Here is a 26,122-nt window from a genome sequence, read left to right on the forward strand (position 1 = left end):
TGTGGAGATAAAGTAGTTAGAATATGCTCGTAAAATAAAAACTAAATGGACAATCATTTCTTATTTAGATGATACCCTAATTTGTTAGGGCAAGTTACAATCGTGCTCCCTGATGGACCTACTTTTAGTACGGCGAAAGACCCCTCCTTGCAGTCATGCATGTGCTTCCTATTAGTATCATGGACTAAGAAGGAATTGGATTTAAAGTCAGAACTTCAGAGGACGAGTCCTGGCTCTTAATTCATTACCTTCCACTTACACTGCTTATTCCCTTGGAATGAGCTCATCCAACTACTCAAAATGCAATGCCAGTCCTTCACAATTTACAGAAGGAAATCGAGGTTGCCGCTTCCGTGCCCACCCTACCCCTTCAGTGTTTATTCGGAGCCACTTTCTTGTTACCTTTTGGGTATTGGTTAGTGGTGTGTGTTTGGGGATGAGAAGGTCCAGGTTCTGACTGTTGCTTCTGGAGGCAAAGTCTGTCTGAAATTCTGTTCCGCATCACCATGCGGTTCTTCAGGGCTGATGTGGCAACTGTCTGAGGTGGATCAGGTTTAGGCAGGGGTTTGATAATGTCTTCTAAATCTGGAGTCAAATCCCACAATTCAAGGTTGTCTGCAAGGATAGAAATCATAGACAAGTATAGTGTCCCCAGAACATGAAGCAATAGAAAAAATGGTCATAAATTCTATGCCTTAAGCATCCTATGATAATTTTTCAAACTCCTACCCCTAAAAGTAACAAGCGTCCCTAAGTTAGGACAATCAAGGAACATGAAATGTCCTAGCTACTGTAAAATTCTTAATCTTCCTCATCAACACTGGGCTATAAACCAAAGCCAAATTCGCTACCATCAGTCGATTCTGACTCATAGCGACCCTATAAGACAGTAGAACTGCCCCCATGGATTGCCAAGCCTTAACACTTCATGGGAGTAGAAAGCTCATTTTCCTTCCAGTGTGGCTGGTCGGTTTGAACTACTGACCTTATGGAATCTATGCCACAAGGACTCCCACAGGGCTATAGAAAACATGAAAAGTGGGATTTTTTTTTTTATGCCCCCTTTTCAAATGTATTCTGTGAGTTAAAAGTTTGAGCCTCCAGCACAGAAACTTAGCAGCTTTTCATCCATTTGTACTGGGTGACAAGCCAATTACTAACCTAGGAGGGAGTCGTTCTGAGTTGGCGGTTCTGGAGCAGCAGTTCCAGGAGTGCTGTGCTTCAAAGGAGGTGCTGGCAGCTCTGCGACAGCTGACACCAGAGAGGACAAATCACAGAATCACATAACTCATTTCAGAGATTAGGTCTAACTCCCCTCTTGGAATAGTAATTATTTGGGGGAAGCACAGCTAGATAGGACAATTCCTGCCTGTTTTCACTCCCCAAAATTAGTTATCTAAATATTCCCACTGAAGCTGAACTCAATCTACCAAAAGCCCCTGTCTTCTCCAAACCCAGTTGCACTTCATAGGTATCTAAAGATTGCTCAGAAGCAAACAGGCTATTTCTTAAGAAGTTCTACAGCCCCAAATTTCGAGTTGTGGAAGATTTGCTGATGGCCCGCTGCCCCAACAAGAAATATTAGCGTCTCAAAGGGAAGCTGCGTGACGAGTCTCCACTGCGTGCATTTTCTCGAGTTCCTCTGTCGCGCGTGATCCAAAAATCCTGAAGGAGTCTGGCTTGAACCTGGCCAGTGTTACCGGCAGAGGCGCAGATGACTCCATCCGCTCACCCTCCACCTTCACGCTGAACTTCCCCTTCTCCTCACACCCTGACTTTCTAACTGGGAGGGAAGACAAGTGACCTTCCTGCTGTTTCTCCATCTGCTCCCGGAACTGCTGTTGCAGCTGCTTTTGCCGGAGCTTCCGCTGGCACGTGGCATCACTATCCACAACAGAAGAGGCCAGGAACCTGGATCAGGAGAGACACCAGGTAGGATAGAGGGAGCAAACAAGCCAATTAGCTGGTTGTGCAGACAAGAAACCAGGCACCCTACACAATGTGAGCAGGGCAAAGGAGAGGAAGGGAACTTGGGCCCCTTACCTGGAACTGCTGTCCTTATCCCCCTGTATCACACTGTGGCTTGGTCTGCAAGGGGAGGTCACCTCCTGTGGTCTGAGGGCTGCCAGAGCCACGTTCTGTTGGCAGCTGCTGTATCTCGCCTGTTCCACAGATGGTTCAAAGTCTTGTCTCTTTGCTTTAGTTAAATCCACATCAGGAGGCAGCTAACAAAAGGAAAGGGAACACCGCCAGCCGTTACTCCCTCCCCATCTTCTCTACCAGCTCTAGTCTGTCTCTAGAACCCTCCATTCTCCATCCCTTCTAGGTCCTGAGAAACACACGGGATCCACAATGTTCCCAAGTCACGTTTATTATTAAGTGAAACAACTTTAATTACTACTCATACTCTTTTTATTAATAAAGTTTTGACATAAAAAAGGAATATTTCTTTGGTTTTGCCTTGGGGAAAATGGTACATGAAACGATTTGAATCCTTCCTAGGCAACTAGATGCATCTGATGCTGTCTCCTTATCCCTTTATTCATGGAAATGATCGGGCCCTTTTGTGACCTTCAAATGAGAGGAAGAAGGAAATGTGGAAAGCACTTGACTTCTGCTGCCAGCCCAGCTATAGGGAAGCTTTCCTGATTTGGGACAGTCCCTACATTTCCCCAAAGTGAGTAATACAGATTGGGTACTTCTTGGCAGAAGACCAAGAGCTGTACCCCTGAGCCGTGAGCACTCCAGAAACCCAGGGTCTCTCTCTGGGAGCCTCTTCCTCAATTCACATTGATGCTGACAGAGCAACTCTTAAAATGCAGAATGGAGATGACAAAATTTTGATAAAGATAACCCGAAAGTTACAGTGTGGGTGTCTTAACCTACACTGAAAAGTAAATGAGTAGGTTAAAAAGAAATGGAGCTTTGAAAAAATTTTCTAAATACTGACTAGGCCACGAGTTGCTGAGGATTTAGAACAATGAGAGTCCTCTGGAAAACCTGAAGAATCTGCTATCACTGAGAATGTACTCATTGTCAAGTCAATACCAATTCACAGCGGCCTTGTAGGACGGGTAGAACTGCCCGTGAGTTTCTGATACTTTGTTTCCTAAATCACCTAGTGGGGGCTCTTACAGCTCTTATCACAAGCCATGCACACATCCATGTGTGAAGCACATTTGTACATATGTTGCCGTCATTTTCAGAACATTTTCTTTCTACTTGAGTCCTTGGTAATCAACTCATTTTTCCCTCTCCCCCAACTGCTCTCCCTCATGAACCCTTTATAATTTAAGATTTTTTTCCCTTCATATCTTATACCAACTGCTGCCTCCCATCACTTGCTTTTCTGTTGCCCATCCCCCTGAGAGGGATTACATCTCATTCATTGTGTTCGGTTTCCCCTTACTCCCCCTGCCAACCTTCCCTTACCCTCTTGGTATCACTACTCTGAATTTTGGTCTTGAGGGGTTTATCCGTCCTGGATTCCCTGTGTTTCCAGCTTGGATCTGTACCCGTGTACATGCTCTGGTCTAGCCGGATTTGTAAGGTAGAATTGGTGTCATGATGTGGAGGGATGTGGGGAGGAGGGAGCATTAAAGAACTAGGGGAAGAGTTGTATGTTTCATCGGTGCTATACTGCACCCTGACTGGCTCATCTCTTCCTTGTGACCCTTCTATAAGGGGATATCTACAGATGAGCTTTAGGTCTCCACTCCCCCTCATTCACATTGATGATTTTTTGTGTTGGGTCTTTGATACCTGATCCCATCGAAAACTCAGGACCACACAGGCTGGTGTCCTTTCATGTGGGTTTTGTTGCTTCTCAGCTAGATGGCCGCTTGTTTATCTTCAAGCCTTTTAACACACCAGATGCTATATCTTTTGGTAGCTGGGCACTATCAGCTTCCTTCACCATGTTTGCTTGTTCACCCATTTTGTCTTCAGCGATCGTGTCAGGGAAGGTGAGCATCACAGAACGTGGATTATGAGAATAAAATGTTCTTGTATTGAGGGAGTACTTAAGTGGAGGCCCAATGTCCGCCTGCTGCCTTAATACTTAAACTAACTCTTTATGGGAGTAGAAAGCCCTGTCCTGTTCCCAAGGAGTGGCTGGTGATTTTGAACTGCTGACCTTGCGGCCCTACACTTAACCACTAAGTCACCAGGACATACCTATACTATGACCCAATAATTTCTAAGGCAGAATGGCATGTACAAGAATGTTAATAGCGGTCTTACTCAAAATAGCCAAAAGCTTTTTTAAAAAGTCCAAATATCGATTACAGAATGGAAAAAACAAATTATAGTATAGAAATAATAGAAAATAATACTGCTGCACAAAATAGGAATCTGGCACACATGTGGAATGAAATCTAGCCATCAAAGAACTAGTCTGTCATTAGAAATGGCTTTCCTCCTTATGCGGGGAGGCTGAGAGGCAGCGACTGCCAGGCAGAGACTGGAATCTGCCGATTCTTGTTCTAGACAGTGGTCACATGGTCAGACTTGATTTTAAAATTCACTAAGATGAACATTTATGCTACATGCATATATCCGCATGTTGTCTCTATAATTCCACTTGGAAACCTTTCATGAAAAGGGGGACCAGACAAGGATGCCCCGTGTCCCCATTCTTATTTAACATCATACTGGAGGTTTTCGCTAACAGCATAAGGCAAAGGAAATACATTAAAGGTATTCGTCTGGGGAAGGAAGAGGTGAAACTTATCGTTATTTACAGATGATATGATTTTATATATGGAAAGTCCCAAAAGCTCCACAAGGGGAGTCCTAAAAGCAATAGAGCAGTTTGGCAGAGTGGCAGGATACAAGATCAAACAGAAGTCCATCGGACTGCTACACACATCAGCTAAAACTACAGAAGAGATTAAAAAAAAAAAGGTGCTACCCTTCACAATAGCCAAGCACAAATTGAAATATCTAGGGATATACCTGACTAAAAGAACAAAAGATCTATACGGGGAAAACTACAGAACATTTTTACAAGAAACCAAGAGCGACCTCAACAAATGGAAGAATATCCCATGCTCATGGATTGGAAGATTGAACCTAGTCCAGATGTCAGTGCTGCCCAAGGCACTATATAAGTTTAATGCAATTGTGATACAATTACTCTCATCTTTCTTCAAAGAAATGGAAAACTGATTACCAACTTCATATGGAGAGGGAAGGAGCCCAGAATGAGCAGAGAAGGATACAGTGGGCGGCCTTGCTTTACCTGACGTTAGCACATATTACACAGCCACAGTGGTCAAAACCGCATGGTACTGGTACAATGACAGATACTCAGACCAATGGAAAAGAACTGAAAACCCAGAAATAAAATCATCAGCATACAGACAACTGATCTTTGCTAAGGACCCAAAAATATCCAATGGGAAGTGGATGCCCTCTTTAACAAGTGGTGCTGGAAAAAAAATGGAGATGTACCTGCTATCAGACACAAACACAGAGGAGGCACAAATTGACTAGTGGGATATACTGAAAATAAAACATCTGTGTATATCGAAAGAATTCACCAAGAGAGTAATAAGAGAGACCACGGACTGGGAAACAACTTTAGCAATGACACATCAGACAAAGGCCTTATTAAAATCTACAGTACTCTGCTAACTTCCAAAAAGATAAAAATAATTGTCCACTGAGGAGGTGGGCAAAGGACTTGAACAGAAGTTGCACAGGAGCAGAAATCTGACCAATAAACATGAGAAAATGTTCCCAATCATTAGCCATAAGAGAAATGCAAATTAAAGCAACAATGCGATACCACCTAACACCCTCAAAGATAGCCCAATTCAAAAAATCAAAAAGCAACAAGTGTTGGAGGGGCTGTGGGGAGACAGAAACTCTCATTCTTTGCTGGTGAACCTGTAGGTATATAAAGCCACTATGGAAATCGATCTGGGGATTTCTAAAACAGATGGCAATCGAGCTATCATACAACCCAGCAATCCCCCTACTGGGCATATACCCAGAAGAGGCAAGAAACAAACCACGGCCAGACATCTGTGCTCCAGTGTTCATTGCGGCACAGTTCACAATCGCAAGGAGTTGGAAACAGCCCAAATTTCCAACAACTGACGAATGGATTAAAAAACTTTGGTACATACATACAATGGAGTACTACATATCCCTAAAAAGCAGTGAATGTATGAAGCACATCGCCGCATGGGAAGAATTGGGGGAAATCATGGTAAGCGGAAGCCAAGCATACAAGGACAAGTACAACATGAATCCGCTGAGGTAAGCTTAGAAAGAAATGCAGAAGAGGCATAAGGAAAAAGCTACTGTATACAAACATTCCTGGGGTGAGGTCCAGGTAGTATGGCAGGGGCCAGACCAAATACAGGGATACATAAGGTAGCAAATTAAAAAGGAGGGGAAAGAAAAAAAAAGAGAAATGGGAAGTCAGGCAACAGGGCACTAACCCACCCAAGGGGAGGGTATTGTTTTTATCTCCACAGGGAAAGGGACCAGACTTCAACCCAGTGCTCCAAGATGTGACTGCAGCATGCCAGCATGCAGTAGGGAACCAGTGGAGAGGTTTGGGGGCCGGTCTCTATCCCAACTATGTGGACATCTGCCCCTACCCCCAGAAGAACTTATTTCAGAGGACAGCACTGAAGCTGCAGCTCAGGGAGAGGGGCATGTCTGATCAGAGCACACAGGAGCAAGTGAAGGGGGAGGAAGAGAGAGTGGAGCACATCCTGGCCCACCAAGGCTTGACAACAATATTCCTGCTCAGAGCAGCCAATCAAGAGAGACCCTATGGCTGGCCCCATGACAAGACATCCCTCACTGACCTATAGCCCTACAGGGGACAACACTGGAGACACAGTGTGGGAATTGTGCCCGATCTGATCCCACCACACTGAGGCAAACCACTAAGGCCGGGGAACAGAGGAACAAAGTCCCCAGGGAATACCAAAAATAGACTTTGGGCCAGGGCATGGCACCACATCAGACTCGACCGGAAAACACTCCTAAAGACCAACAAACAAACAAAAAAGACCAACAAACAGTCCTTGAACTAAATACAGGCTTTTCTTTTTTGTTGTTGCCATTGGCTTTTATTTTTTATCATTGGCTTTTTGTTGTTAATGTTTTGTTTTCTTTTTTGGTTGCTTTGTTTTGCTGTATTGTTTTTGTGCATGTTATTATCTCTGCAGGTCTGTCTAAATATGATAGGTTGGATGAACAATCTGGAGGAGAAAACAATGGGACCAATGGTTCCGGGGGGGACAGGGGAGAGGGGGAGGTTGGGGGGAAAGGAAGTGGTGTTAACAAACCCAGGAATAAGGGAACAACAAGTGATGCAAATCAGTGGTGAGGAGGTTGTAGGAGGCCTGGTAGGGTGTGATCGAGGGTAATGTAACCGAGAGGAATTACTGTAACCCAAATGAAGGCTGAGAATGATAGTGGGACGAGAAGAAAGTCAAAAGAAATAGAGGAAAGAACTAGTAGGCAAAGGGCATTTACAGAGGTCTAAATAAAGGCATATATATATGTAAATATATGAGGATGGGGAAATAAATCTGTGTGCATATATTTATAGGTTTAGTATTAATGTAGAAGATGGACATTGGGCCTCTACTCAAGTACTCCCTCAATGCAAGAACACTTTGTTCTATTTAACTGGCATTCCATGATGCTCACCTTCCCAACATGATCACTGAAGACAAAGCGGGTGCATAAGAAATGTGGTGAAGAAAGCTGATGGTGCCCGGCTATGAAAAGATATAGCATCTGGGGTCTTAAAGGCTTGAAGGTGAACAAGTGGCCATCTAGCTCAGAAGCAACAAAGCCCACATGGAAGAAGCACACCAGCCTGTGTGATCACGAGGTGTTGAAGGCATCAGGTATCAGCCATAAAAGAACAAAACAATCACTGTGTACAGATTGTGGACCCAAGAGCCATCTGTAGGCAACTGGACATCCCATTGACAGAAGGGTTGCGGGGAGGAGATGAGCCAGTCAGGGTGCAGGGTAGCAACGATGAAACATATAACTTTCCTCTAGTTCCTAAATGCTCCCTCCCTGACCCCACTATCATGATCCCAATTATACCTTACAAATCTGGCTAGACCAGAGGATGTACACTGGTACAGATAGGAACTGGAAACACAGGGAAACCAGAACGGATGATCTCTTCAGGACCAGTGCTCAGAGTGGCGATACCAAGAGGGTGGAGGGAGGGTGGGGTGTAAAGAAGGTACCAATTACAGGGATCTACATATAACTTCCTCCCTGGGGAATGGACAACAGAAAAGTGGGTTAAGGGAGATGTCAGTCAATGTCAGATATGACAAAATAATAATTTATAAATTATAAAGGGTTCATGAAGGAGGGGGCTTCAGGGAGGGAGAGGAAAAAATGAGGAGCTCATACCAGGGCTCAAGCAGAAAGCAAATGTTTTGAGAATGAGGATGGCAACAAATGTACAAATGTGCTTGACACAATGGATGGATGTATGGATTGTGATGAGTTGTACGAACCCAAATAAAATTATTAAAAAAAAAAAACTTTCACAAACAGGAAAAATAGGAGGCTAATTCTAAGAAGTTAGGAGAGTGATTTGGATTAGAAGAGACCAAAGCCCTAGCATGCTGCTAATGTTTCCATATCTGGCAGGTAAAGATCTCTGTTCACTGCTGACAATTTACCAGGCCACGCTTTTAGGATCTGTGCAGTCTTCTGTGTGTGTGTGCTGGAATTCAGTTCGAAGTGAAAAAAGAAAGAGCTAGAGCTTTGAGATGCCAACTCCCACCTCAGCAAGGGTTCCATGAGAAAAAGAATCCCTCAGATACAGAGGGGACGTTGTCAGCCAGCAGCGCTGCAGGGGTCTCCAAGAATACCCCAGGGAGAACAGCCACAGCACACCAGACACAGAACGTGACAGAGACCAACAGCGCCTGTGAACTGAGCGATGCTCAACCCAGACCCCACTCCTCAGAGGCAGATGCTCAGCCCCTCGGTGAGGCTCTGACAGGCTGAAGGAAGAGCTAAGCCTTACAGACTTGTGCTAAAAGGAAAGGCAAGAAGGTACTTCTCTTCTCTGCCTCAGTGTCTTCATATGTAAAATGAGAGGACTGATCTCTCCTAGCTGTACGGTTCAGAGAGGTCTGAAGTATACTTGCCAGACCAGCCCTCTAAAGCAAGTGAGTTCCCCCTCCCGCTCCCTCCCCCACCAACCCCTATCCTCCATATACTCAACCCATGAAGACAAGTCAGGACGAAACAGATGGTCTTGACTCCATCCACCTGTTTCCAGCATACCTGGCGTGGAAGTTTATTTAGCGACCTCAGGTAGTCTTTGTCCAAAATACAATTTCCAAGTGCATTCCCAAAACTCCTATGGGTAACAGATAAAGTAAAACAGGTTGAAAATTGTTATACTGATTCTCAGAGAGCAGAGTTACAATCTCTGTGCAAGTTGCTTAGGAAGTGGACCCTGCTAAAGGAGCACTGCTGGCGCTGTCCAAAAATCACTAAACTGCTAACCCCAAGGTCAGTGGTTCAAACCTACTAGTCACCGCATGGATGAAAGATGAAGCTGCCTGCTCCCATAAAGACGTACAGCCTCGGACCCCCAGTGTATGCTAGTACCAAGTAGGCACTGACTCAATGGCAGTGGGTCATGCAACGCAATGAATGCTTACTGAGCCTCTGAGTTCTTGCCCCATATTAGATGCTGAGAACCCCTCCCCTCAAAGACAGGCAGTGAACATGGAAAGACTGAACAATGATTCATAAGACCCCATACAGGAGCTACCTTTTGAGCCAGAAAACAAATTCCAGAACGGAGATTTTTTTTTCCAGAGGACTGCAGCAATTCCCCAGTAACAGTGGGTTACCCTCTTAGGGCTGGGGGAGAATTCCCCAGTAACAGTGGGTTACCCTCTGAGGGCTGGGGGAGGGGAGCTAAGGGCACACTCTCCGTGAGCAACGTTCTTAGCTTGGAGTAGGGTACATGGACACCCCCATGGGAAACCACAATGCAAATTTTAGTGCATATTTACTCATGTCATCTGCTGATTTGATTCAACCCGCAAAAGGTCTAACCTGTGGGTCGCGACCGCTTTGGAGGTCAAACAACCCTTTCACAGGGTCACCCAATTCATAACAGTAGCAAAATGACAGTGATGAAGTAGCAACGAAAATAATTTTACAGTTGGAGGGGTCACCACCACATGAGGAACTGTATTAAAGGGTCGCAGCACTAGGAAGGTTGAGAACCACTGCTGGACCCAAAAGAAGGTTTTAAAACCCCCCAACCTAACAAGAATATCACATGTTCACAATGGAGACCTGCTCAGTGCATGCAGAGAACGAGGGAGCTGTCCACGTGCTCATATGGAAAGGTCTTCAAGGTACTTTAAGCAACCACACCAAATCCACTGCTGGCTGCCAGGTCAACTGATTCTGGTTCACTGCAACCACACAGGCAAAGGAGAACTGCCCAGAAGGTCTCTGAGGCTGACTGCTTCCTCCTTCGCCCAAGGAGTGGGGCGTGGCGGGTTCAAACCAATGATCTTCCGTTAGATCCCAAAACTTGACCCACTGCGCCACAGGGGCTCTTTTGGGGGATGGGGAGAAAAGTGTGTATCCTGCCACATAAACAAGGGAAGATGTAGCATAAAATAATGCTAGGAAAATACAAAAGGGAGGAGGCTAATAAACAGCAGGAGTAAGACGGCCTTTTTAAAATGTTTTCAGGTTTGAACCCGGAGACAACGAGGGGCTTCAAAGAGTTTGCGGAAAAGTGAAATTCAAAGATACATGAATTTTTCTATTAACTTTTTGAAACTCCCTTATATAATACTTTTCCTTTAAAACAAACGGCTCTACAAGAGACGAAATGAAGCAGGGATACTTTGGCTTACCTGAGAGCTCGCTTCAGCCCATCGGTCACTGCCTCCTTCCGGGCCTTCTCCAAGGACAAGGCCTTTGACTTGAGACCCTCGCTGACACCATAACCCACATCTTCATGGAAGGAGCCGTCCTGAGGGAAGAAGACACGAGTGCTCGCTCCAGCACTGCCTCGCCTTCCACAGCGGTGGTCAAAGGAGCCTCGACCTACACCCAGGGCCTTGGGCGCACACAGTTGTCAGGAAGTTCATGTCCAGAACAGCAGCTTCCCAAGCCCTGTTTCTAGCCACATCTGCCTAGAAATGTGCTTGTGGTCAACATATGCAGACTGCTCTCCTTTGCTAGCTCCTCTAAGGCACAGCGAAACTCACTCTGCCATGTTATGTACCCCAAGTATACAAACCTCTGGGACCCCAAAGAGAGGAAGCAGGTGAAATGCCACAGGTAAGGAACGGATAGAAAGCCTTCATGCAAGTCAGGTGGCATCTACTTTTTGGCTTGATCAAGGTGACAGATAAAAGATAATTTTGATGATGGTGTGACAGGATTTATGGTATAAAATTCTGAAACTTCAAAGAAATGGATAACCCTGTGGTAGCAAAACTCTTTCCATCCCCAGCTACCTAGTTACATGAACAAAGTTTTTCTGTAGTGTTTATAAAAAAATAAGCCAGAAGAGTGTCAATGCTGAATATTTAATATAGAGATAAGTCACCGTCAACTATATATGTATAAATTAGCAAGCAAGCAAAAGCAGCACTAGCTCATTAAGAAATGTATTTTTTATAAAATTTACTTTTAATATTAAATTTTTGATCATTTGATCATTGCATTTATTTTGATATATACTACTAGTATGTGAATATGTGTATATGCATAAAAATGAACAGGTTTTTTATGAAAGTAACTTGTATTCCCTTGTGTGTATAACTTCAAGAAACAAACATATAAAGAAAAGTACCAAACAAACAAGTGGAAAGAGACACTGAGCCCATACATCTGCTAGGTGTCTGCCTGGCACACTAAAGCAGCAGGCCAAAGCATGGTGGGGTGTGAATGAGGTAAACGCCCGTATGGCATGGATGGAGCAAGAAAAGAAACAGGCTGGATGAAGTTAAAATAGTGAGGTTAAAAGAAATAAAGAGAGTTAACCTGAGGCTGCATGACTTACACTCTGACTTTGTAAGCAGACAAGAAATCTGCGCTGTTCCTAGAGGTACTGCAATACCAGGTCGATACATGGAATGGATGAAGCAAGCTCCTATTCCATCTCCCTACTCCAAAAATCTATTTAATATATTGTCCTCTGATAGAGGATGTATCAGATATTAAACTGATAAAGTACAGATACTACACTTGATCTTAGCCAAAAGGGTGAGAAACGATAAACTATTTCAGATTTCCAGTTACTTTAAGGTTTCAAAAGTATTTATAAAAATGTTCCTGGATTGAATTATAATTAGTTATTAACATAATTGATCAGATAATTGTGTCTGTTTGAAAGGATATACGAGGGGAATCCCCCCAAATGGAATCTTTCATCGTATGCAAGTATGGAGCAGCTCGCCCTGAGTGAGTGCGTCCAGGGGCGTTGCCTGGGAAAGCTCTCTCTGGTCACAGTGTGCATTTTTTCATAAAACCAGTTTTGCTCAAACCTTGTTTTTTATGATGGCCGATTTAAGAGAACAGCATGTGGCTAGGAAATTTTGTTTCCTGCTCAGGGACTATGCTGCAGAAACGGTTTTGAACTGCAGAAACACCGTTTACAAGGACAGCGCTATGGAAAATCTCAAGTTTACAAGTAGTTTTCTTGTTTCAAAAAAAAAAGGTGAAATGTTAATTGAAGACAAACCTCGTCCTGGATGTTAACTTCCTGAACAGGACAAAAATGTCAACTTGTAGTGCATTTGGAGTTTGTCAGGCTGTTAATCAAGTTTTTTTATTTTGAAGTTCTGAAAACATTGCGTAACTATGCCACAGAAAAGCAGTGATCTGTGGCAGATGGGGCACTGGTTTTGCCACCAGGACAATGCACCTGTTCATGCAGCCATGTCTGCACCAGTTTTGAGCAAAAAAACCGCATACCTCTCTTGCCCCACACACCTGACTCACCTTACCTCGCTCTGTGTGACTTTTTATTTCTGCGAATGCAGAGGGGCAAGTAAGGACGGCAATTTGATGACTTAGAAGAGGTGAAGAAAAAAATGAAGGAGGTGGTGTCAGCCATCCAAACAGATGAGTTTGAAAAATGCTTCCCAGAATGGAGTCGCACATTTGACAAATGTATTTATTCATTGTACTGGAGAGTAGTTTACAGGTGATGAGGTTGTTTGGTAAAAAAAATTTAAATCCATTGCTTTGAAAAATAAAATCCCAGTTTTTTTGGGTACCCCTTGTATTGTCATCCGTTTAAGAAAATACACATACGCAAGCTATTTTTCAGTGGTCAGAAATGTTACATAATTTTGTCTTATTTGAACTAATATTTCTATTCCACTATCCCATGGGCCTTTATCCTAATAAATATTTATAACTGAAAGTCTTTGATTGGTACTGTACAAGGGGGTACCCCCCCAAAACCCAGAATTTTTGTTTTTAAAACTATGTATTTAAACTTTGTTTACAAAAACAACCTTATCACCTGCAAAGTACTCTCCATTACACTTAATACACTTGTCAAATCTGTGATTCCATTCTGGGAAGCATTTTTCAAACTCATCTGTTTGGATGGCTGACAGCACCTCCCTCGTTTTTTCATCTCTCCTATGTCGTCAAATCACTGTCCTTTCATGTCCCTCTCTATTCGCAGAAACAAAAAAAGAAGCTGCACAGAGTGAGGTCAGGTGAGTCAAGTGTGTGGGGGAAGGATGGCATACAGCTTTCTGCCCAAAACTGGTGAACTGAGATGGCTGCGTGAGCAGGTACATTGTCTGGGTGGCAAAACCAGTGCCCTGTCTGCCACAAATCAGGCCTTTTCTGTCACACTGTTATGCAATCTTTTCAAAACCTCTAAATGGAAAACTGGATTAACAGTGTGACCTGGTGTAATGAGCTCCAAATACACTATGAGTTGACATTTTTACTTGTTTGGGAAGTTGACAGGCGTCCAAAATGAGGTTTGTCATCAATCGACATTTCACCTTTTTTTAATCAAGAAAACCCCTTATACACTTGAGTTTTTCTCATAGTGCTGCCCTTGGAAGCTGTGTTCAACATCACAACAATTTCTGCAGCATTTCTCCCCCAAGCAAGAAACAAAATTTCACACTCACACTGTTCTCTTAAATCAGCTATCACAAAAAATGAGGTTCGAGTGAAACTGGTTTTATGAAAAAATGCACTGTGACCAAAGAGAACCTTCCCAGGTGATGCCACTGGGTGCACTAACTCAGAGAGAGTTGCTCGATGCTACCAAGCAGGAAAAATGCATACCATGAAAGCTCCACTCTACCCAGTGCAATTCCAGGTTTTTTGGGATACCCCCTTCCTACTTCATTCCACTGCTATGTTTTGTTTTGTTTTTTCCACTGCTATGTTTAAAAGGAGCCCTGGTGGTGCAGTAGTTCTGCACTGGGTTGCTAACTCCAGGATCAGCAGTTTGAAACCACCAGCCTCGCCTCGAGATAAACTTCAGACTTTCTACTCCCATAAAGTTACAGTCTCTGAAACCCACAGGGGTAGTTCTACCCTGTCTATAGGGTCCTATGGTATCAACTCGATGGCAGTAAGAGAGAGCGTGGGGGGGAGGGAGGTAGGAGGAGCCTTAACAGCAATATCTCTGATTTATTTTAAAATTTCAAAGTTTAAAAAAAATTCATTTTTTGCCAAAAGAGATACCCTTTGCAGATACTTATACTAATGATGAAAACTCCTAAATGTCATCTTGAAAATGTTAAGGACAGGGTTTTAAAAAATTATTTTAGGTGACACAAGAACACCGTGCTAATGAGCATGGGCTGAGATACCATCTGGGAAGGCCTGTGGCCAGAGGAGCTAGTCCTCTAGGTTGTTTATGCCACAGGGAGGCCAGCTCCATGCCCACTCCCTTCCAGTCCTGCAGCATCCTCCCAGGCAGCAGGTTACTGCCCTGCCCTTACCTTCAACTGGACCCTTACAAACGCGCAGACACCCACGTAGAACTTGCCATTGTTGAGGTCAACAAAGTCTAGACGGGAAAGAGAAGTGGAGGAAGAAACTGACCCTGTGTCTCCCTCACATTCCTCCTGCTGGCAACGAAACACACCCACGAAACCCGATGGTCAGAAATTACACAATACCAAGTAAATGGAATGAAGAAGTCACCACTGTCGAGAAACATACGCACCCACATTCTGCTGTGTGATAGAATGTGCCCAGCCATTGTAACCAAACATCTCATTGGCCAGATTAATGACTCTGTGTCCCTCAATGTAACAGACCTGAGAAAAGTTAAGCAACAAAAGACTGTATTAGACTTGCTTGTCATCTTTAAATGTGGATCAAAATGTACCTATTACAGTCTTTATCTGATGTGGGGGGTCAATGATCCTTCAACACTCCAGGGACATTTTCTTTCTTTCTTTTTTTACATTTTATTAGGGGCTCATACAACTCTTATCACAATCCATACATATACATACATCAATTGTATAAAGCACATCTGCATATTCCCTGCCCCAATCATTCTCAAAGCATTTGCTCTCCACTAAAGCCCTTTGCATCAGGTCCTCTTTTTTTTCCCCCTCCCTCCCCGCTCCCCCCTCCCTCGTGTGCCCTAGGTAATTTATACATTGTTATTTTATCTTATCTTGCCCTATCCAGAGTCTCCCTTCCCCCCCTTCTCTGCCGTCCATCTCCCAGGGAGGAGGTCACATGTGGATCCTTGTAATCAGTTCCTCCCTTCCAACCCACTCACCCTCCACTCTCCCAGCATCTCCCCTCACACCCTTGGTCCTGAAGGTATCATCCACCCTGGATTCCCTGTGCCTCCAGCCCTGATATATACCAGTATACAACCTCTGCCCTATCCAGCCCTGCAAGGTAAAATTCAGATCATGGTAGTTGGGGGGAGAAAGCATCCAGGATCTGGGGGAAAGCTGTGTTCTTCATAGGTACTACCTCGCACCTTGACTGACCCATCTCCTCTCCTAAACCCCTCTATGAGGGGATCTCCAGTGGCCGGCACTTGGGCCTTGGGTCTCCACTCTGCACTTCCCCCTTCATTCAATATGGTGTGTGTGTGTGTATATATATAATATATATATATATTATATATATACATATCTTTTTTTTTCTTTTCACGATGCCTTATACCTGGTCCCTTTGGCACCTCGTGATTGCACTGGCTGGTGTGCTTCTTCCATGTGGGCTTTATTGCTTCTGAGCTAGATGGCCGCTTGTTCACCTTCAAGCCTTTAAGACCCCAGACACTATCTCTTTTGATAGCCGGGCACCATCAGCTTTCTTCACCACATTTGCTTATGCACCCATTTGTCTTCAGCGATCCTATCATGGAGGTGTGCAGCCAATGATATGGTTTTTTGTTCTTTGATGCCTGATAACTGATCCCTTCAGGACCACTTGATCACACAGGCTGGTGTGTTCTTCATGTGGACTTTGTTGCTTCTGAGCTAGATGGCCGCTTGTTTATCTTCAAGCCTTTAAGACCCCAGTCACTATCTCTTTTGATAGCCGGGCACCATCAGCTTTCTTCACCACATTTAGTTGTTCACCCACTTTGGCTTCAGCAGTTGAGTCGGGAGAGTGAGCATCATAGAGTTCCAATTTAATAAAAGAAAGCATTCAAGCATTGAGGGAGTGTCTGAGTAGAGGCCCAAGGTCCTTCCGCCACCTTAATACTTAACCTATAAATATAGACACATAGATCTATTTCCCCATCCTCATATATATATTTGCATGTACATGTCTTTGTCTAGACCTCCATAAATGCCCTTTGACTCCTAGCTCTTTCCTCCATCTCCCTTGACTTTCCTCCTGCCCTACTACCATGTCTGTCACCACCTGGGCTACAGCTATACCTCTTCTCTACGCAACCTTACCCTTGATCATTCCCCACCAGGCCTGCCACTCCCCCATCTCCACGACAGTTCCGGAGGGACTGGTGTTAACAAACACAGGGACAAGGGAACAACATGAGACATTTTCAATGAACTTATTTAAGACCTTCTTGGGAGCCCACCAGAATTACAGGTCTGTCCTGGGGGAGGGACCAGCATAAAAGGGAAGGATATCTATTCACTTAGAATAATACAATTTCCAAAAAGGTATGACTCGCAGGCTAACATATTTTATAGAAGACACTAAAGTTAAGTTTAAAGCAAAAGACAATTTTAAAAGATGGCATAAAGTATTTAACACTCAAAACAACGTTAGTGCCATTTTAGAGGACAACGCAGATTGAACTTTATCTTCTTCCCTTCCCCAAGGGCTTGAGCACTAGGAAATATCCAGAACAATGATCAAACACCTTCTGAACCCATGAGAACCCACCTCAAGAGGATGTCATAAAGACCATGAGTGCTCACTTTCCAGGCATTTAAATGCTCCTACCTTCTGGCCCCCTCCAGCCATGCGACTGCTGATATATTCCGGGCCGAGCCTCTGCCTCAGAGCATTCTGGATGGCCCGGTACTCTTCTGCTGTGTATTGGCACTACAAGACAGAATGAAAATATTACATTGCCATTTCTACCACTCCTTAGATCAGCAATTCTTCAACTTTTTGGTCTCAAGGCCACTTTACATACATTACAAAGTATTGAGGATCCCAAAGAGCTATTGTTTACCTTATCTACTCGAATATAAGCCGAATGGACTATCAGCCAAGGCACCTAATTTTACCACAAAAACTATATTAAAAATGTTCTGAAAAACTCGGCTTATAACACAAGTATATATGGTATATGGGTTATATCATCAGTATGTATCATATTGGAAATTAAAACTGAGCTATTATTAAGGCATGCATCCCACTAATCATCAAAGTACTGATGTGTGTGTTATGCAGTTTTTGGACAACGCCACCATCTACCTGTGGGAGAATGAGAGTAAAACAAGAAAATGATATTTGTACATGATGATGAAAATAATTTTGACCTCATGGGCCCTGAAAGGGTCTTGCAGCTCTTCACAGAGCCCCAGACCACCTTTTAGGACCACTACCTTAGAGGTTACTAGTGTCCTGACAAATTGTCTCTCGCTAGAAGTAGGAGAGTGAAGCGTCCAGCCCCAGAGGCTGTGTGGGCATTTACGGAGGGCAGACCTATGATAACGTCTGCTTCCACTTGTCCTCTCCAAAGTTTAGTACCCTCTTTTCCAATGCAACAACGCCACACACATACACTATTTGTTGTTTTTGTTCTTATTACCTTGGAAGTTTTCTTCTTTTCCTATTTTAGTGACATGAATACTCACAAACTGATCTCTGCTAAAGATGAAGGCAGAATTTGGGTGAGCAAAGCAATAGCCCCTTTTGTACGCACAGACGCTCTACAAAGACCCCATCACTTTGGGTGCCTTGAGAAAGAGAAGTGTGAGGCTGATGAGTAATGGGAAGGAGGGAGATTTCACGTATAGTCTTTGTTTTTGTTGTTAAGTTTTATACAGCGCATGAGTACATTATCTAACCAAAAATAACTAGTATCTAAATCTAAATGTATTCCCCTGTGTTTCCAGTCTTAATGCCAAAGTTCCAAAATTCATCAAAGACTCTCAAATAATGCAGGGAAAGGAAAATCCAATAACAGAATAATAAAATCCGTGCATATACGAAGGACGGTGCTCTACAAATGGCCTCATCATACATTTTCTCACTCAGCCTCATTCTCTCCAGAGATAAAAATTAGTTACCTGCCCAAAGCACAGTACCGAGTGGCCACCAGCAGAGGAAGGGCAACTGTCTCGGCTTCCAATAACTGCTTCCTCCAGTCCAGACATGTTGATTCTTGTGACCTTTAAGTAAATAAAGGTTAAAAAAACACCTAGGGGATGCTTCAAGTGCTAAAATGCCAAGGTCAACTGGCATAACATAGTTCACAAAGACAGCATTCTACATCCTCTTTTGGTGAGTAGCGACCGCTGTGTGGACAGCTGTCTAAGATGCAGCTGTTGACCTCTGTGTTCAGGGCACAGGGGAGTGAGGAAAACTGAAGGCAATGCACAGTGGTCTAGAACCATGTGACCCTCAGCCTCCACAGACCTGACACCAGACCAGGTGGTGCCTGACTACCACTGCCTTTCTTGAGGGGATTAACTCAAAAACAAACTCACTGCCATCAAGTTGATTCCAACTGACAGGGACCGTATAGGAGAGGGGAGAACTGCCATGTGGGTTTCTGAAACTGTCCCTCTTTATAGGAGTAGAAAGCGCCTGGTGGTTTCAAACTGCCGACCCTGTGGTTAGCGGCCAACACCCAACCCACTGCACCACCAGGGCACCCATCATGAACAGGAGAAAAAGTGGAAAAATGTCAATATTTTTGGAAGAAAGGAATGGAAATGTACCCTCTGAAAAACGGTGCCAGATGTATGGATTGTGATCAGAGTTGTACGAGCCCCCAGTACAATGATTTTTTAAAAAGAAAGGAAGAGAAAAATTGTGCCAGAAAGGGAAAACATGGGGCAAGTTTAGGATCTCATAAGACAAAAGGAGAATTTTAATTCAGAATACATCCAACCCATTTCAAAATCCCCTCCAAAAAAAAACCTCTTTCTTGTAAAGAAACCATTTTACTAAATTTACAAAATCATCGGAACTACTCTTGACTAGGTGTTCTTAAATCACCCAATCCCATCCATGAAATGCACAGGCACAAGCAGGCGCCTCTATCCAAAACTATTAAAAATGGGACATGAAACCCAAAATAAACTTGAGCCTAGGAAAATCCTCTCTCCCTAATGAAAGAAACCACAGAGAACTGTTATGTAATACTCAAAATTAAATTATCTAGCCTCCAACAAGCATCTTACCAGAGATAACAAAATACTTAAATTAGAAATGCAGAACTATAAACTCAGACAACATCTTGGAAACAACTATCTGAACACACTACAAAGCAATCAAAAACAAAGGCAGAAGGAAATCTACACTTGAGAGAAGAAAAGAACATCGATTAGGTTTCTGTTTTTCTAGTTTTTACTCAAAGGCCACCAGCTATGGAGAAAAGCTAAACCTCAGAAACCTAGTCTCATAGGCTCAAAAACAAATCCAGGGACTCCACAGCAGCGGCAAAGAGGAGAGAGAATGCTCGGAAAGGCGCGTGTCAGAGAACATAAGCCTCAACACACGTGGGCACTGCCAACCCGGCCGTACAGGGTAGAACCCTAGAAGCCCAGGGAAGGCAGAAACCAGAGCAGAAATGTATACTTCTGCCCACCACAGGTAGAGAGAGTCTGGATGCTGAGTCCAGGCAAGTTCATCAATTGCTAAAAAAAACAAATAAACACAACACTCTAGAAATCTGAACTGATAAACCTGTAGAGACAGCAAGTGGGCTAAAGGTTTCAGGGGGTGGGAGGTGAAGTGTTGAGTGGAGTAAAAGGGAGACGGTGTCAAGGAGTCCAAGAAGGAAAAGAATGTTTGCAAATGGCGGCCAACTACATTTCTGCTCAATGTGGTGGAATTGTGGAATGATACTGTTTGGGTCGAGTCTGAACTAGGCAGACCTGTTTGGACTAAGCTGAAGCAGGCCCGGGCCCTGCACATGCTTCCCTGCACATCCCGAAGGTCAGCAGCAGCCAGAGGCAAATAAGATAACCAGTAAAACCAGATGTTACTGGCTCAAAGAAAGCAGCAAGGAGTCAACAAACAATTCTCCCGGTTTCCAGACCCCATATGCTAACTGCCATTCATTCCTCACCACCCCTTTAAAAGCCATCACCCCCAGCTGCTGAGCACCACTTCCCTGACCTGTTGGCCTAGATCACAGAACCTCGCCTGGGAGCTTCCCCCACCAAATAAAGCTCTCCCTCGACCTGTCATGTCCATCTTCCTCCCTGTTCCTCAGTGTCATGTCCATCTTCTCCCTGTTCCTCAGTTTCGCCTTTACATTGGTGCCAAAACTAGGGAGAAGTAGGGACATGGGCTCTGTGCTGTCATGGCCCTACTTTGGCTGGGACACAGCCCATCCCTCTTCTCCTCTGGAACCTCCAGAGCCTGTCTGAATGAGCGACTTCTGGTCAGTATCTGTGTATGTTTGTTCTGTCTCGTTTGTCTTGTTTGTCGCTCTGGACACCAAGGACCAGCAAACTCATATGGCCATCTTTTCTGTGTCTACTTTGGCTCACGTGGCCTCCAGCCTTTTGTCTCTGTGCTCACCTCCTGGGACTCCTGCTGACAACAGGACTCCAAGCACTAAGCCCAGCAGAGGGGGTCTGAGCCCTTTCTATCTGTGTGTTTTGTGTTTGCAGCTCTGCAGTGCTTTCTCTAAAATGTTCTGCTTCCTTTTACTCTCAACCTGAACAAAGGCCTGACCAACCTCCATTTTTAACGACCATAAAGCAGGCCCCCCTCCCCCTCCTTGGCTTCCATTGTGTCTCTCTCTGATCCAAGGTCCCTGTTTGCCGGTTAAAGCCGCAGGCCTGCAACAGGGAACCTTCCTGTGGGAAGTCCAGGACTCTCCCACTGGGCCCCTAGCTCTGATTGGGATGCTGCTCAGGATTACCAGGCCACCTCCTGACCGACAGGTGAACAGGGACCAGGGGACGCCCTTCTCCTCTGTCCATACCCCCTGCAGTTTGAGACACAATGGGAAATCTTCTGCCCCAATCCCCTAAGGACGGTCCTTTGGAGTGCCCACTGACAACCTTAATGAATTGGGTTTGGCTCCTGATCTCCGCCCTAAATGCCTGGTCTTTTTCTGTAACCAAGTTTGGCCTCAATACCAACTGGACAATGAGTTGGGCTAGCCAGAAAAATAGCACTTTCGATTTTAACATTCTCCGCAACCTCAACAATTATAGTCAACAAACTCACAAATAATCAGAAGTCCTATATGTTCAGGTCTTATTCTCTCTTTGCTCCCATCCCTCTCTACTACCTGTTACCCTGCTCAAGGTCTATTAGCCAAACACTCTTAATCGGGCCCAGACAGTACTCCTCTTCCGTCTCCGGATCCCCTGACTCCTATCTGTGTCCCGTAAGGCTTCCTCCATATTCTGGATACCCCTCACCCATCACCTCCCCCGCTACCCCATCAACTCCCAAAGGCTGAGGCACTGTGCCTCCGACACCATCCCCTCCCCAGAGCCAGACCCCTCAGACTCCCTGGAGTCTCTCCCTCTCTCCCCTTCTCGGCTCCCTCCCTGCTCAGCCTCCTCTGAGCCAACACCGGCAGCCTCAGACAGACCTTCCAGATAGGGAGTCAGAGCACAAATCTATGGTTGCCAACCTGAGACCAGCAGGAGGGAGGAGTCAGAAAGTTCTGGTACAACTTGTCTCCCCTCCTATTCACCCCTCTCCCTATTCTGGCCACAACCAGAGCCCCGCACATCCTCTTCTCCTGATCTACCTGTCTCGCTGGAGGAACCCAAATCTGCACTCGCCCACGGCCTGGTTAGCAAGCGCGTGTGATCGCAGAACCCCCTTGTCTTTGTCCACTCCAGAAAGTGGCGGGAACTGAAACAGTGGTCCGGTTCATGTTCCCTTCTCCCACTGATTTATCTCAGATTAAAAAGCGTTTAAGCTCCTTTATAATGACCCCACTACCTACATTAAGGAGTTTCGATATTTAACTCAAGCTTTTGCTTTGTCCTAGCATGATATTTTTGGCATCCTTCCCTCTACCCTAACCGCAGATAAGAGGGAACGCATTTTTTTTCACTGTTCAGCAGCACCCCGACCAGGTTCATTGAACCAACCCTGACCTAGGCAGTTCCCAGACAAAAACCTGGTTAGAGTTATCAAATTAACAATCAAGCAGGTAGGGGCAGACATGCCTACCATAATAAAATGCTTCAGTGGGTCCTGGCTTGGCTTCAGGCCATTTCCCATATAGAAGTCAATTTTGAAGATCTTAAGATCACTGCAAAAGCCTGACAAGAATCCAGCCACCTTTTTAAGCTGATGCTTTACATTAAAAGCTTAAAAAGACGGAAGAAAGCCCTCAAACCCTGGTCCTAGATTTAGCGAATATGGCATTTAAGGTTTAAACAGCTGTGAGGAGCAGGCAGTCAGCCCATGATGCCTGGTTCTGACAGAAGGTAAATTTTCAACCCAAGCCTTAGCAGCCCTGCGGCTGGCGATTCCCCCAGGCCTCGGAAAGGCAGCGTGGGGCAACCGTGTATGGAACAACGACCACCACCTGGTGCCTGCTTCAAGTGCAGAGACAGGCACTGCTCACAGAAGTGCCCCAGACCTGGAGCTCCAACCAAATCCTGCCCAGTGTGCAGTCAAAGCGGACACTGGAAGTTTGACTGTCCTTGGAAAAGTGACAGGCCCTTTGCGTCTCCACATGAGGGGACTGTCCTTCCAATTCCTAACCTGCCGTTGGCCCTGCTGGGATTGGCCGAAATCTGAGGAGACCCGAACTGGACCCCCATCACCCTCGCCAAGCCTGGGGTATTGCTCAAGGTATTGGGTGAGTAAATTTCCTTCTTACACAGACTTGTCCTCATTTTCTGGGATAAGCAATCCTTCCTCAATCTCAGTCATGGATACTGATGGCAAGCCTACCTGCCCCAGGTGTACTGACCCTTTACTCATTCCTACTTAAAATCCCTTTGTGCCCAGTCCCTCTGTTGGAAAGAAACATTTTTAATTAGTTAGGAACCTCCTTACACCTTACCTGGAAGGACTGGCCCTACAGACCCTGTTGCTTCCCGATGTTAACCCATCATAGAATGCCTCCTTTCTAGCAACCTCATTACTCCTACCCACTCTCCCTGCAACACTCCAATCTCACCAGTAAAAAAACCAAATGGTACTTATTGCTTGGTCCAGGACCTGCGCCTCATTAATGAAGCTGTTACCCCCAAACACCTGGTAGCTCCCAACCCCTATACTCTTTTATCCCACACTCCCCCTTCCACTATACCTTTTGACCATCCCCCCCTAACCCAGCTTGTCAACATTCCTTTGCCTTTACCTGCAGCCCCTCCTAAAACAGTTCTAAAGCAGACACAGCCCAACTCCCTTAACTTCTCTTTCCCTCAAGACACACCTATCTCATTCCGCTGCTATCTGTTTCCCACCCCTACCACTCAGAGTTTAACTCTAAGTCAAAGCTGCCTTTAACAAACTCCGACACGCCCTCCTTCACCCTCACCCCTGTCTACCAAACCCTGCCAAACCTTTTTTACTCTACACAGGCAAAAAACAAAGTATAGCAGTCGGAGTCCTGGCTCAGCCCCTGGGGCCCGCTCTATCCCCTATAGCTTGTCTAAGCAACTAGATATGACAGTCAGGGTGGGCAACCCTGCCTCTGGGCCCTGGCTGCAGCCGCTGCCCTCACCAAAAGAGCCCTAAAGTTACCCCGGGGAAAGCCTATTCCCACAGGCTGCAGGACCTCCTCTCACACAGAGTCCTGCCTTTGCTGTCTCCAAGCCGCTTACAGAAAATCTATCACATGTTTATCGAAAACCCTAACATAACTCTACGCCAGGCTCCCTCTTTAAACCCAGGACCCTCTTGCCTCGGCTCCTAGACTCACTGGAACTTAGTGGTCACTCCTGCCCCCAGGCAGTTGAGGCACTAACACTGCCCCAACCCAGACTCTCTGATCAACCTTATCCTAACCCAGATCTAACTTCGCTTGTTGATGGAAGTTCAGTCGTAGATGCCCAGGGGAACAGCAGGATGTATGCAGTCCTCTCACTTGACCCAGTCTGGAAAGCTGCATGGCTCCCAATAAAAACGACTTCTCAAAAAGTGAAACTTGTTGCTCTCACTTGAGCTGTCCATCTGGCTACAGGAAAAACGGCTAATATATATTTTGAGTCTAATTAGCTCACGTATAGCTAACTTATAGCTCACTGTCATGCCACTGTCTGAAAGAAGCGGGGATTTTCTGACAACCAAAGGGTTCCCCATAGTAAACGGTAACTTAATAGTTAATCTCTTACAGGCTCTTCAGTCACCAGCAAAAGTAGCCAGCATCCATTGCAAAAAAACATCAAACTGGTAACTCTCTTGTGTCCCTCCAAAGGCAGTTAATATCCTTAGCACCAGTCACCCTATAATATCGCAGATATTAACAGCAGATAAAAGAGGACCATGCATGTTTCTAAGTAAAGACTGTTGTTATTGTATTAATGAATCGGGCATAGTTAAACAAAATGTTAAGGCACTCCGCACCAAGGCCAATAAAATAAGGAAACGTCACTGGAGCACCACCAGCTTCTCATGGTTTCCAAAGTTATGCCCCTCATTGGGCCTTGTGTACTTTTGCTTTTAGCTCTTTGTGTGTTTAGATTCTTGCAGGAACGGATGAAAGATATCCACCTGACCTTCAATCAGCTTCTTCACCCTTACAGTCCACTGCCCACAGGCCAGGCCCCGAACCTTCCAACTCTCAATCCCCTTCTTCGCTCTATCTCAGCAGGAAGTAAAGACAGAAAACGTCACCCCATTACCAATATTAAGAAGTTTGGAATGTTTGGGTCGGGTCTGAACTAGCTGGCCCCTGTTTGGACTAAGCTGCACATGCTTCCCTGCACATCCCAAAGGTCTGCAGCAGTGGGCAGCAAATAAGATAACCAGTGAAACCAGATGTTCCTGGCTCAAAGAAAACCTCAAGAAGTCACAAGCAATTCTCCCTCTCGGGCCCCAGACCCCATATGCTAATTGCCATACATTCCTCACCACCCTTTTAAAAACCCTTGGCCCAGCTGCTGAGCACCACTTCCCTGACCTGCTGGCCTAGGTCACGGAGCTCCCCCCACCTAATAAAGCTATTTCTGTTTCTGCTCTCTCTTGTCCTGTCATGTCCGTCTTCCTCCGTTCCTCAGTTTCGCCTTTACAGATATATGTACTAACTACCAATTAATAATACATATAATAAAATAAAACAAAAACATCTGTAAAAGTGAAAATAAAATGTAAAATGTTTTTTAAGCACGCTAGAAAAATATCACAAAATCCAGAACCTCCACAATACTATTTACACTATCCAGGGTATAACACAAAATTATTAGAGAAATGAAAACACTGAAACATGAAAAAAGGCACCTTACTTCTCACATACTTTTACTTACAGCACAGCCATGGAAATAATGGGCATACACATATAATTTGC

At 44.8% G+C, this 26,122-nt stretch overlaps 1 protein-coding gene and 1 non-coding gene across 3 annotated transcripts in view; both read right to left on the bottom strand.

The window, feature by feature from the left end:
• RAD52 (RAD52 DNA repair protein) overlaps positions 1-26,122 on the bottom strand; it is a 34,173-nt gene that overhangs the window by 1,685 nt on the left and 6,366 nt on the right. For both annotated transcript variants that reach the window (XM_075552239.1, XM_075552238.1), the window contains exons 2-11: positions 18,741-18,842; positions 17,443-17,544; positions 15,218-15,311; positions 14,991-15,058; positions 10,908-11,026; positions 9,301-9,376; positions 2,044-2,225; positions 1,805-1,911; positions 1,162-1,251; positions 403-615 (exon numbers count right to left, since the gene is read on the bottom strand). In XM_075552239.1, the coding sequence (XP_075408354.1) occupies positions 403-615; positions 1,162-1,251; positions 1,805-1,911; positions 2,044-2,225; positions 9,301-9,376; positions 10,908-11,026; positions 14,991-15,058; positions 15,218-15,311; positions 17,443-17,544; positions 18,741-18,827 (1,138 nt within the window). In that variant the 5' untranslated portion in view covers positions 18,828-18,842. The remainder of the gene's footprint in view (positions 1-402; positions 616-1,161; positions 1,252-1,804; positions 1,912-2,043; positions 2,226-9,300; positions 9,377-10,907; positions 11,027-14,990; positions 15,059-15,217; positions 15,312-17,442; positions 17,545-18,740; positions 18,843-26,122) is intronic.
• LOC142451969 (U2 spliceosomal RNA) lies at positions 12,088-12,279 on the bottom strand. Its single transcript, XR_012785062.1, has one exon. It is a non-coding gene; the product is annotated as a U2 spliceosomal RNA (small nuclear RNA).

The sequence above is a fragment of the Tenrec ecaudatus genome, chromosome 6 (assembly GCF_050624435.1).
Source record: "Tenrec ecaudatus isolate mTenEca1 chromosome 6, mTenEca1.hap1, whole genome shotgun sequence".
NCBI lineage: Eukaryota > Metazoa > Chordata > Mammalia > Afrosoricida > Tenrecidae > Tenrec > Tenrec ecaudatus.